Genomic DNA, 13290 nt, shown 5'->3' on the forward strand with positions numbered 1-13290 from the left:
CTTGGTGGCCACTCACCTCACTAGCTATATAACAGATCTTACTGCAGAGACACAAACTCCTCTCATAGTCTTGGGTATAAAGATCCCTGGCCTACCACCCTTTATCTGTGCAAATATATATATCCCCCCAGCAAACTCTACCCATCAAGATTCTTCATGGCTGATGTTAGATACATGCTTGGAAACGTTACTATCTAAGTTTATATCTCATGAGCTTCTCCTTGGAGGTGATTTTAACGCCATAATGGGTCCTTGTTCCTTATCGGATGAAGATAGTTTAAATAAACTTATCCCGGACCCCCCAATTTTAAATAGAACTACTAAAGACCAAGTTGTTAACAAATACGGTACAGCCCTCTCCCAGTTGATCCTAAAATTTCAATTGGTATGTTTAAATGGCTCCCCATGGGACTACTCTAGGGGCGCCTTTACATACCTAGCAAGAACGGGGGCTAGCGTAGTCGACTATTTTCTTGGTTCTTACCCTTTGTTAAATAGAATAAAGGAATTCAATGTTTTATCAAGACCAGAGAGTGACCATCTACCAATAAAGGTTACTCTGCAGGCCACTCAAAGACGAAGTAACAACCAAAATGAGTCCACCTGTAGGCGCAGGTGCCTAAAATGGTCGCAAGAAATTGGGACAAAAGCCCATCAATTGTTGTCCAGCCAACCCATAGCCCAGTTACATCAAATGGCCATAACAAACCCCCAAAACTGTTTAAAGGCGTATGAATTATTATTAGCTGAGTTAAGTCCACGAATTGCGGACCTCGCGGAGACAACAGCTCCGCCCCAGCCTAGAACCTGGTTTGATAAGGAATGTAGAACCTCCAAAAAACAACTTATTAAGCTAATTAAGATATTTCGCTTAAACAATTCCCCAGATACCTTCCAGCAATTAATAACACGAAGAAGGGCATACAAAGTACTAATAAAACAAAAGAAAAATCTTTTCTATCAGACAAACTGGAGAACTCTAACAAGAGTAACCCGTGAGAAGAACGAAACAGAATTCTGGAGATTCCTCCAGGGAAAGATAACCCCAATAAATTACATTAATATTCCCCCTATAATAAATGACGAATGGGCGGTGCACTTTAGCTCAATTTTTGGAAGTCTCCTCCCCCCAAAACCGGCGACTATCGCCGAGAAGCTGAAGGACCTTCCTCCCTGGCCTCCGGTGACACCGGAAGAAATTAGAGAGTTAGTATTCCACTTAAAAGCAGGCAAAGCACCAGGTGAAGACATCTTACCACCCGAATTTATTATACAATATCTAGCATGGTGGGCTCCTCTTCTCGCATCACTTTTTACTTACATAATCAACACAGGCTTAATTCCACAGGGATGGTTGACTAGCATAGTGGTCCCAATTTTTAAAAAAGGTGACCCAACGATCCCGTCAAACTACCGACCCATAAACCTATTAAACATAACATCGAAATTGTTTAGCCGAATGCTCCTTAACAAACTCATGGCCTGGGAACAAACAAATTTGATAATCTGTAAAGAACAAGCCGGGTTTAGGCCACACATGAGCACAATAGACCAAACATTTATTTTGCAACATCTCATAAGCAAAACTAAAGCCAAAGCGAATCAATCCTTATATATTGCCTTCATAGATTTTGCTGCGGCCTTCGATAGAATAGACAGAGACCTTCTCTGGCAAAAATTGTCACAAACAAATATAGAGCAAAGACTGTTATGGCTGATAAGAGCTCTCTATCAATCAAACATCATACAGGTACGACAAGGGACTAATAGTGTTCTATCATCTAAAATCCCTGTCCATAGGGGAGTAAAACAAGGGTGTTTGCTGGCCCCTTTTTTATTTAATTTTTTTATTAACAATATGGTGGAGACTCTATCATCGCCTGATTTCCCCCCCCTCAATTAACACACAAAAAATATCAATGCTTTTATATGCCGACGATCTTGCTCTATGTTCATTAACAAAAATAGGACTTAAACGAATGATCCTAAAATTGGAAGAGTATTGCCACTCCCAGAAGCTACGAATCAATCAAGCCAAATCTAAAATCATGGTATGCGGCAAATTTAGGAATTCAAAGAATAGCTGGTCAATAAACGGGGTCCCATTGGAACAAGTCTCCAATTTCAAATACCTGGGTATACACTTGTCAAACAGACTTTCCTGGACAACCCAGATTAAGGCTATGTCCTTAACCGGCTCCCGAGTCCTTGGTTTAATGAAAAAAAATTTCTTTACAAAGGGAGGCCAACTTGTCCCCCCAATCAATGTTAAAAATACTAAAAACCAAAATACTACCGAAGATCCTATACGGATCAGAATTATGGGGGGATACAGCAAAAACTCAATTAGACACTATTCAAAATAGTTTTATGAAACAAGTGTTAGGCCTCCCCCCGGGAACACCGGCTGCCCACCTCAGAGCAGAATTGGGGATTCCCTCAGTCGAGGCACGTATTGACTTGGCATACCTAAGATACTGGCTCCGAATCCTAAAAACGGAGGATTCAACCCTAGTGAAACATTGCTGGTATGAACAAATGCGAGTGGGAGGTTGGGCAAAGTTTTATCAGACGATTCTAGCTAAATATAACCCCCCCCTGGAAAAGTTAATGGAATCAAGCAATATTGCGCTCCGTAACTGGATTTTTGACAAGGATGCTGAGCAAGATCGTCTACATATAGAAGCGGCTGCCTACTCAATCTGGTCCCCATCTTTTAAACTTAACCATTTTATGTCTAACTATTTAGATGCCCTTGACTCTGCCCCCATCAGAAGAGCTTTTACATCCCTCCGATTCCAAGCTATGCCCACGGCTTATTTAGAGGGTAGGTACAGCGGCATACCAGTGGCTCAACGCCAATGTGTCTACGGATGTAAGGCAATAGAAGATTTAGTCCACTACCTACTTTACTGCCCTCTACACGAAAACCCCAGAGGGAAATTTTTATCTTTAATTTTAGCCCTTTTAACCTACTATACAGACGAAGAGAAGGTCAATTTTCTTTTATGCGATAATAACAATTCAGTGACCCTGGCAGTCGCCAACTTCGTCTTGGCTGCCCAAAATCTGAGGAAAATTTTTGTAAAAGGGCCAACGCCCTGAAATAGTTAACCCATTTATTTTAGCAAGACACTGATTTTAAAAATATTTCTATCTAATGTTCTTTTACTGTATATTTGTAACCTTGCACATGGCCTATGGCTTAGTCTGCAATAAAGTTTGTTGTTGTTAATTCTGGCTCAATATTTGTGATTTTAGTGGGAAAAACTGTTGGTGGAATCTTTTTGTATATATACATCTTAAGATATAGATAATATAAGGGAGGTATTAAAAACAATACCTCAGCCTAATCAAGAGTAGTCCAAGCCTCTGTTGTACACAAATATAGTACACTGTACTTTTGTCATTTCCTTTGCTAGTTCTGAACAACAGTCAACAAATATGTTCCCAGAACATTGTGAAACCCTTATGGAAAACGATGAATTGACTGCACAATTAGATAAACAATGCAGCTGTGGTGACATTTTGCTCTCTTACGAAAAGGTGAATAAATATTTGATAGATGGAAGTAGACCAAGAGCTGACTTAGCCATAGCACTCCTGGAATAGACTTATGGTCGTTCCTATTCATCAGAGGACTCAGCCTGAGGGCTCAGCCTGATATTAGACCATGTATTGTGTTAAAATGTTTACCTACTTCTAGATCTCATATCCAAGACATATGTAGAAGCACAACATGTGGCATAGATGCTTGCTGTAGTAAGACCATTTCATGCACCATCCATTAAAATGGGCTAGGGTCCCCAAGATCATTTTACTTCATCAATGTATAGTAGTGTAGTGGCAAATTCAGAGGTCAGTGTCTCTTCATTATAGTCATGCCACAGCCCCTTTTCCACTTTTCCTTGTCTCCCTTGCTCTCTCTGTCATCTCATGAGTCCATACTCCACTATAACAGACATTCCTAGGAACCAATCAGCATAAAAGGGGAAGCTGTGTGCTAGCTACTAAGAAGAGTCTTCCTAGTGACTGACTAGCCTCCTTTCACTCTGTTTTGCTCCAATCAACACAAAAGGACAAGGACTCTTCGCAGTGGCTAACATGCTCCCTTTTCATGCTGATTGGCTCAGGGACCTGGCTGGGACCCCAATCCCAAAAAAGTAATGGGTCAATGACACACACACTCATTATCTTGGATGACTACACCTCTGTCAATATACAAAAACGAGTTCAGAGAATTTTGTCACACCAATAAATGAAACCCACAACATGCAGTGGAAGGTGTGGAGCTGGCTCAGTTCTTAGTGGCTCCTCCATGACAATGATATAATTGAGTCAACACCCTTACTTTTATCACAGATGAGTGAATGGCTGCCTTTCATGTTGGCTGAACTTGAGGAAAATGATGCATTAGTAGCAAATCCCAGTCATTGTTCCTGTCAGTAAGTGGCCTGACTTTGTTGATGGGACCTCCCATCAGGAGCTGTCATGAGCTCTTGGCCATGTTCCACACACACTGCCTGTTGTAATGGTGAGCATTTCACTGATATTTATTTGGGACAGATTTACTCCTAGCCAGTATATGGTGATCTGTGTTAACTGATCCTTCAAAGTAGCCATACTTTTCACAGTTAATTTATTGTATTTATATCCCAAGCTCAAGGTGGCATACATAGTTCTCTGCTTCCCCATTTTATCCTCACAACAACCCTGTGAGGTAGGTATTGGGCAGAGGGTCTTATCTGCAACCCTTTTAAGTGGAGGTGCTGGGGATTGACCCTGGATCTCATGCATGACTTATGTGGGTAATCTGTGACTGTGCTATGGCATATGTCTCAGTGTTGTAGAAGGTCTGTAAACATATGGTGTGTGTGGATTTTTAAAGCAACTTACATTTTTACTCTGAATTAGTATAATATGGCCAATTATCCTACAAGTAAAACTACATTCTTTCTAAGTTGGCATTTCTCCTTTGGTGAGTTAAAATGCTTTCCAGTGGAAAGTGTTTCTTAACAAGTGCGGACAACTTATTTCTCTTCTTCTTAGCCTTTACCATTTTTATTTATTTTAAAAACAGCAAACCTTTGTGTCTATGTTTGGATGACAATATTTTCTGGAGGGTTCTTCAACACAAAACATGTTGTCCACACTTTTGTTAAAGAGCAAGATGGAAGCTGCTAGTGAAAGTGAAAATTTTTTGATTGAAGTAAAGTAAAATATATGGTGAAAGCGGGACAAGTAGCTCTGCACTTAGTCCAGAAAGCTTTTGTAAAGTGCCTGAGAACTGTGTGCATGTTGCGCACACGTAAGTGCAGGTGGGCTCCTAACTTTTGTGAATTAACTTGCAAGGCTGAGCTAAGGAGAAGAGAAACCATATATAATATATTTAATTTATAGTGGTGTGAGTTTTCTACATCTCTGTGCTGAATATGATTTGAGTGCTTCGTTTCATTGTTGATATACGTTGTTATGGATCAGAAACTGGATGGTCCATCTAGCCCCTTCAGTGGCCAAATCAGGCTGGCAGCTGGCACTGAAGCAGTGGTTACTGTGGACATGGGATTTGCCAGGGGTCTGAAGGGCGTGTGTGCAGCAGGCTGGCAGCCCTCCACCCTACATGCCATCCTCCAGGAGACCCTCCAGTAGAACTAGGGCTGCATACTCTATGTAGAAAGACCACATTATTTGCTGACATTCCTTTTCCTTCAAGCTAATTTTGATGTTTGAATATTTTGTTTTCAAATCAGGAAACACTATAGAAAAAAAGAGGGACTTCAATTATATTGAGAGCAAATTTTCTTTAAGGACACCTGGAAAACCTGATGAAGACACGTGCTACATCGTTCCTGGCCAAGAAACAAGTACATCGCAATGCAACTTCAATCATACCAGTAAAACGTTTGTGGTTATACATGGATGGACGGTAAGATGGGCTCCAGTTCTCTGTTGCTTCAATTGCTTTCTGATTTGAACAGAGGCCTAGCAGTGAATTTGCTGCATTGTTCTCATACAATATATCACTTTTTCTTTTTCTTTTTTTAAAATAGTTGCTTCCTTTCTGGGTGGTGGGTAGTCTTTTAAGTTCTATTCAGTGTTGAAAACATTTTAGGCTTGTGTTTTAGAAATTAGAAATTGTGTGATTTTTATAAGTAACTTTTATAGCACAATCAATCTTCATTTAAACTTTGGTTTAAAAAATAACTGTATTTATTTATTTATTAAATTTATACTCTTCCTCCTAGAAGAAGCCCAGGGTGGCAAACAAAAACACTAAAAACACTTTAAAACATATTAAAAACAAAAGACTTTAAGACATATTAAAACAAAACATCTTTAACACAGATTAAAATGGAACATCTTTAAAAACATCTCTAAAAACATCTAAAAAACTGTATCATCATCATCATCTCTAGCAAAATAAGAACAGTAGAATTCAACAAAATGAGAAAGCAAGGGTCAGTCTAGTCCAGCATTGTGTTTCCACTAGTACCAGCCAAATACTTCTGGAAGCCAACAAGCTGTAGCCAACTTGTAGGCAGTTGTCAGAGGAGAGCCAAGGCACGAAACTAGGAATCTGCAGTGCAGGGGGCACAGAAACACAATGGAGCAGGAAGACCTTGCCAGCCAGGCAGTATCCTATCCCAAATAGGAAGCCTTTTATAGGCTTCCTGATTTATGAGGGCCCAAAAGTCAGCCTGAGTAGGCAGTACCAGTCCAGAGTGGAGAATATTTCTCTGCCAGGAAGATGTTCTGAGCTGCTGTTCTGATATGTTATCACATCAGACAGCCTCATATAGAACTGAAGGCCCCCAGTTCTAGCTCTGGCAGCTCCTGACACAAGCAAGGCATGAAGATGAGGGCAATTTCCAGTTTTAGTTTCAGCATCTGGTATTTAGGGACAGGCCCAGTGCCAAAGGGCAGCCAGGTTGGGCCCTGGCTGAGGGTCCCTGTGGCCCAGAGGGCCCCTGAAAGACCCGGATGAGAGGGTGGTACTCCTGTTCTGCGATCTGTGGCAGCATGAGGTCTTGCAATCCAACGCTGCATCAGATCACAGAGATGGAGCTCCTAGGCACACCCCCATATAGGGAGCGCAGGCTTCAATAAGCCTGCCTGCATGCCCTGTCTACCTCTCTGCTCAGGGTAAAAGCCGTGCGTGCTGTGTGTGCATGCCTGCCATCACCCAAGATAGCGGCAGGGGCTTCCCTAAGGGAGTGGGTGGGACATGCGGGCAGGCTTATTAGCCCTGCACTGCCTGTATCAGGAGTGAGTGTTGGGATACAGTGCTGCAGGCCTGGGACAGGCTGGTGCCCAAGGGCACTGGCCCTGTTTAGGGAGAGATTGCCTTTGTACATGGCTATTCCATTTAGCTATTGTTGTTAATAATGGACTTCTTGGTAAATGTGACTGTTTAGACAGATTTTTATTTAAAGTCATCTATGCTATAACCCCAGGGTGGTTCATGACAGATACTATTGGAGGTCGCTGTTTCATAGGGTCGCCATAAGTCGTAGTCGACTTGAAGGCACATAACAACAACAAAATGCTATAACCCATCACCACATCTTGTGAGAGTGAATTTCCTATGTTAATTATACTAATACTGCTGAAATCTCTTATTTTTTTCTTAAAAATGGCTTAGATGCTGCTGTGACATAATTCCATGGTCAAATGTACTTCCCATTGATGTTATGTCCTGGAAATCTTTGAAGATGCATTAACCCTGGCCTCCTACTGGGAGGAAGGGCAGGATATAAACCAAATAATAAATAAATACATTGCTTATATTGCTTGTTTGGGTCCCTATTGCAGATTGAGACAAATACTGTGGTTTATATTCTTGTCTTCTAGGTAGCTGGCATGTTTGAGAGCTGGGTTCCCAAGCTGGTAAAGGCGCTGTATAAAAGGGAACCTGACTCAAATGTCATCGTCGTTGACTGGCTTGCTCGAAGCAGCTTACATTATCCAGTATCTGCTAGCCTCACAAAGCTGGTGGGAGAAGATATTGCCACATTTGTTGATTGGCTGGAGGTAAGTAGTTGTATTCAATTTCAGTAAAGAAAACATTCAGGAAGATTAAAGATGTAGCATATGTGAATACATATATAGACACACAACACACACACAAGATTTTTGTGTGCAGGGATTTTTAATATAAAAGTGTATTCCAATTTTAGCTGCAGTTGTAGTACATTTCAGCAAGAATTGCACCCTTTTTCATGTGTAGATTGGCTCCGCCTCCTAGTCCCCTGGATTTAAATGAGCAGTAGTCATACTCTAGAGCAAATTGCTTCTTTTTCCATGGACAGCATAAGCAAGTGTGTTGGGTAACTTGCCTTACTACAAGTTAATATAGTCAGATAGCTGAACTGTAAATAAAATGAGACTCAGTCCTCAATGCTGGTTAAGACTGGTGGAGAGATCTGTTGATCTGTAGTTGATGTTAACTCTTTTCTGGATGGGGTTGCCCTCACGTTTAAGGAGCAGGGGCAGGGTACTCCCTGGTCTGGTTGTGCTCTACTCTTGGATGCCCAAGTGACATCTCTGGCCAGGAGTGCTTTTTGCTAGCTCTGGTTGGTGTGCCAACTACAATCTCTTCTGGAGAATAAGGAGTCTGCTACTGTTGTCCTCAATTTGGCAATTTCCAGACAGGGAACTAGATTATTATGGTGCACTCTCCCAGGAGTTGCATTTGAAAATCATTTAGAAACAGTAGTTCTTCTAGGTTATAGTGGCAAATCTATCAGCACTCACTGGTTTTTGCACATAAGGCTGGTGTTCAGATATCTTCACTGGCTTTCAGTTGGTTTCTGGATGAAATTCAAACTACTGGTTTTTACCCATAAAGCCCTAAATGATGTAGGATGGGACTGGACTGGGATATTTAAAGGACCAACTGCCTCCATGCTTAGATCTTTATCTGAAGCTCTATACATTGTGCCATCTCCAGGAGAGGTTAGACAGATGGCCACTTGAAGAACTGGGCACTTTATGAGCATCCCACTCTTTGCCTCCAAAGGGTTTGAACTTTTGTGAGTGTTGTAAGCGAATCCTTACAAAAGTTCAAGGCCTTGCGGGTGTTCACTTCAAATGCTTGCAATGTTCCTAACGCCTCTGCCACTTTCCCTTTTCCAGGGACTCCCCTCTCCCAAAAAGTACCTTGGATAGAGAGGTGGCAGAGCCAGTCATAAGCATCTTCTCCCACTGGGGGACTGGACTGGAGCTAGGCTCTATCCTAGTCTCTGGCAAGACAGCACACTTGGGGGGGGGGTGTCCAAAGAGCAGGATGTACACCTCCCTGATTAGTCCACTTGCAGCAGGCTATGACCAGGACAGTGTTCGTCCCAAACTTCCTTGTGAGTAATTGATCGGTGGCATTCACAGTTTTGACCATCTCCCACCAATTCCCTGACATCTCTGGGCATTTCTTTAAATCAGTGGTATCCAGGTTATGGAATTTCCTCCTCAGGAAGCTCCATCTTGCCGCAGGTTCCTCTCCTTTAGGAGACGAATACATGCAGTGCTGTTAGGAGAACCAAGGGGAGAGGGGTTAAGATGCTGTATAATGCTGCTTTTTATTTTGTCTGCTCCAGCTGCTGTTTATTCTGTTGTATTATGAGGCTTTTTTTTTTTTAAGAGTATATTTAAGTGGTATTAACTCTTAATGCAGTGGCTGCTTTGGGCCCCGTGTTGAAGCTCTGGATATAAAAATTTTGGAAGTATATCCCATTGACATCAATGTGTCTTACTTAGAAACAAATACAACTAGTATGAAAATTGCAGTCTGCCTTTAAAAAAAAGATCCCTACTTCTGTTGCTTCTGTGAAGCTACCATCCTGTAATTGACTTGCATATGCATATAGATTTGTGGTAGGGTTCCTGCTATAGTAGTTTTGGTGTAAATTAGCCATGAGGAACCTTTTTCAGTCTGAGGGCCGCATTCCTGTCTGACCAAATTTCCAGAGGCCGTGCACCAGTGCTGAGCAGGGCCAGTGGCAAAAGCGGGCATAGCAATTAATATGGTTTTTACCTTTGCATGGTAGGTTAGTTTCTACACACACTCACCCGCCCCCACTACCTGCAGGCAGGCAGGCAAGAAGCACAATCAGAGTTCTTGGGCACACTCCAGCAACGCAAAAACACTCAAGAGAGGTGCAAAAGAGGGCTGGTGATGGGAGTGACTTGGGAGGGTGTGTAGCCTGTGGCAGTCCTCAGAGCTAGATAGACTGGCCTGAGGTCCCCATATGTGATTTAAATGAATGCTTTAAGACAGATGCCATAAGTCAGTTCATTTGCTGTTTAGTGGCAAGCAAGATTTGGAGACAGATCTTAATATTTTAATAATGATCATTCACAGGAGCAATTCAGTTACTCACTGGACAAAGTCCATTTACTAGGATACAGCCTCGGTGCTCATGCTGCTGGCATTGCTGGAAGTCTGACCAATAACAAGATTAATAGAATTACTGGTAAGCAAATATTGATGATGTTTGGGTAAAAAAGAGAAGCTAGAATGTTGTGATCCCTTCCATGTTATAAATGTTTTCATGTGAGAATCTGGTGTGGAATTATGCTGGTAACTGTTGAATAATGATTGTGATACTGGAAATAAAGTGTATTTTCCAGTTTGCATGCCATTATTTTTCATGATTCTGTGCAGGTATTGTTTTTGAAAATGACCTTGCCATTTTTTTTAAAGCAAAGATTACAACCTGAAACCCCAGATTAATTGGCATCTGATCTGTAGAATAAGCTAAAATAGATGCAACAGGTTATTTGGTTGGCAGTTCTGAGATTTTATATCAGATTGGTACTTAAATTGAGTCTTAATGATGTCTTAGGTAATAGAGGCCTTCAGAGTACAAATTATGCAATTCATGTACAAATGCTAGAAATGGAATCTTATAACTATTAGGGTTACTTCACATTTCAGAAAGATTATAAAGCCTTTATGTAACATTTTGATGACTCTTTCCTGGTTTCTGCCTAATTTTTTTTTCAGGGGTGCACTCCAGCTTTCATTATGAAATCCTATACATGTCTATTCCTTTAATTCCCATTAAATTCAATGAGGCTTATTCCCTGGGAAGTGGGTATGGGATTGTATCCTCAGCCCCTTTGCTTTTAATGGGAGTGATTTTAGAATGTTTGGGGAACGCCCAAACTATGGACTGACATTTCCCTCCCAGTATGTATCTCTTGTTCAATAGAGAACAGAAGGTGCAACTGAGGGCTTATCCAAACGGAACGGGATAATCCACAGTTTCCATATTCGGTTTGTCATCTGATAGTCCTCACTTTGCCTTTTAGTTCGCTCCTTCCCAATTAAAAAAAACGCTTTTTTGCACCTGCACCCGCAGCGGTAAGACCCCTACATTCTTTTCGCTTTTTCTAAGCTCCGCCTCTAAAACCTCCCCCTATCAACCAATTGGTCAGCAAAAAAATGACCTATGCTCCTCTCCCCCTTTGCAACGAAGCACAATATGGCTGTAAAGAAGTTCTCCCCTGGGAAGGAAAGGCTGCTGGTCGGTTTCATGCCTGCTTTGCCAGGGAGAATGAAATTGACACCCTTTTCTTGTTTGCATTTGCGATATTACACTTAAACAAATGTATGCTTTTCTGCCTTTATTGATATTTAAGGAGATACACACGTTGGCAATGCACTTATTTCTCCAAAAAAACAAGAAACCTGCCCCCCCCTTCTCCCTTTCCTTCCCAGGAGAATGAAATTGACAAAGCTTTCTGGAGCAGGCTTGAAACCAACCAGCAAACCTTTTCTTGTTTGCATTTGGGATATTACACTTAAACTAATGTATGCTTTTCTGATTTGAAGCAAAAACCCCAGCAGGTAGAATGAAATTGACAAGGCTTTCGGAGGCAGGCTGAAACCGACCATCCCCCCTTTCTCGCTTGCTGTGCATTCCAGATCTCACCCAGAGCGGCCGCCCAGTTTGCAGGCTGGCAAAAAATAAAATGCATCTGCGCAGTAGTTGCAGACCTCCCCCAGCGCCCCACCATTGCGATGATTGGTTCAATTTTCCTGGGCTTATTCTCACACATGTGCAAAAGTGCAGATACGTGATTGGCTGGAATGAGGAGAAGGGGCAAGGGGAAACACCCAAGAACCGCCCATCAGCTGTAAAGTCCGCGGTATTGCATCCTAACTCCTGAAGGCACAGCGGATGATTCCCGATTTTAAACAGCAAATTGCATTTTTGCCGGTATTGCAAGGAGCGGATTTAACCCGCGAAAATGCGTAACAGCGCGAGACGTCATTTGGATGACCGAAAAATAATGAACACACATAGCGGGTGTGTCACACATTTTGCAGTTGTCTGGATGAGCCCTGAGAGCCATTTATATAAATGGGAATGTTGCCATTGACTTGAATGAGATATGAAGTGTACCATTAATATAGACTACATCATACAGGGAATTCTAACATAGTTTTATTTTCTCCTTCCACCTTCCCGTTAAGGTTTAGATCCTGCTGGACCTCACTTTGAATATGCTGAGGCCTCTGTACGCCTTTCTCCAGATGATGCTGTCTTTGTTGATGTCTTGCACACTTTCACAAGGGGGTCCCCAGATCGCAGTATTGGGATACAGAAGCCTGTTGGGCATATTGATATCTACCCTAATGGAGGTGCCTTCCAGCCAGGCTGCAACATAGGACAAGCCCTGCGTCTGATTGCAGAAAAAGGGTTTCAAAGTAGGTTTTCAAATCTAATTGACTGTTTATTTATCTGTTTATTTATTCAATTTATATTCTTCTTTTTGTGAAAAGAGCACAGGGTAGTTTACAACATAGAGCATAATAAACAACATTTGTCAATACATAATGTGATATCTATACAATGCATAAAATTACAATTGTAATAATAAGAAATAAAAAATAAAATACAACATCTCATAACATCAGCTATTACCTACTTATTTCAGGTACAATTGTAAAACAATACAAATATAACAGCAACAACCTAAGAGATAAGAGAGGGGAAAATCAGGAGCAGGATATATAAACCACAAAAACAATGTACTAATAAAAGCATAACTATGACTGAAACCCAGTGGCCGCTTGCATTCATATGTGCTACTGAAAATTATATTCTTCTGAAAATTAGTTGCCTATCTTATATCCTTTAAAGAAGCATCCATTAGTTCAATAAATTTTTCTTATTAGAATTTACACTGGTTCCACGTTTAGCTAGATTTTTGATTTCACAATCAAATTATCTATTCACAGCCTGGGGGATATTGAGTTTTGTCTTAATTACCCTTCAAGAGAGG

At 41.3% G+C, this 13290-nt stretch overlaps 1 protein-coding gene across 2 annotated transcripts in view; it reads left to right on the top strand.

The window, feature by feature from the left end:
- LPL (lipoprotein lipase) overlaps positions 1-13290 on the top strand; it is a 32310-nt gene that overhangs the window by 9159 nt on the left and 9861 nt on the right. For both annotated transcript variants that reach the window (XM_061633474.1, XM_061633463.1), the window contains exons 2-5: positions 5751-5926; positions 7852-8031; positions 10358-10469; positions 12479-12712. In XM_061633474.1, the coding sequence (XP_061489458.1) occupies positions 5751-5926; positions 7852-8031; positions 10358-10469; positions 12479-12712 (702 nt within the window). The remainder of the gene's footprint in view (positions 1-5750; positions 5927-7851; positions 8032-10357; positions 10470-12478; positions 12713-13290) is intronic.

The sequence above is a fragment of the Rhineura floridana genome, chromosome 1 (genome assembly GCF_030035675.1).
Source record: "Rhineura floridana isolate rRhiFlo1 chromosome 1, rRhiFlo1.hap2, whole genome shotgun sequence".
In the NCBI taxonomy this organism is placed as follows: Eukaryota; Metazoa; Chordata; class Lepidosauria; order Squamata; family Rhineuridae; genus Rhineura; species Rhineura floridana.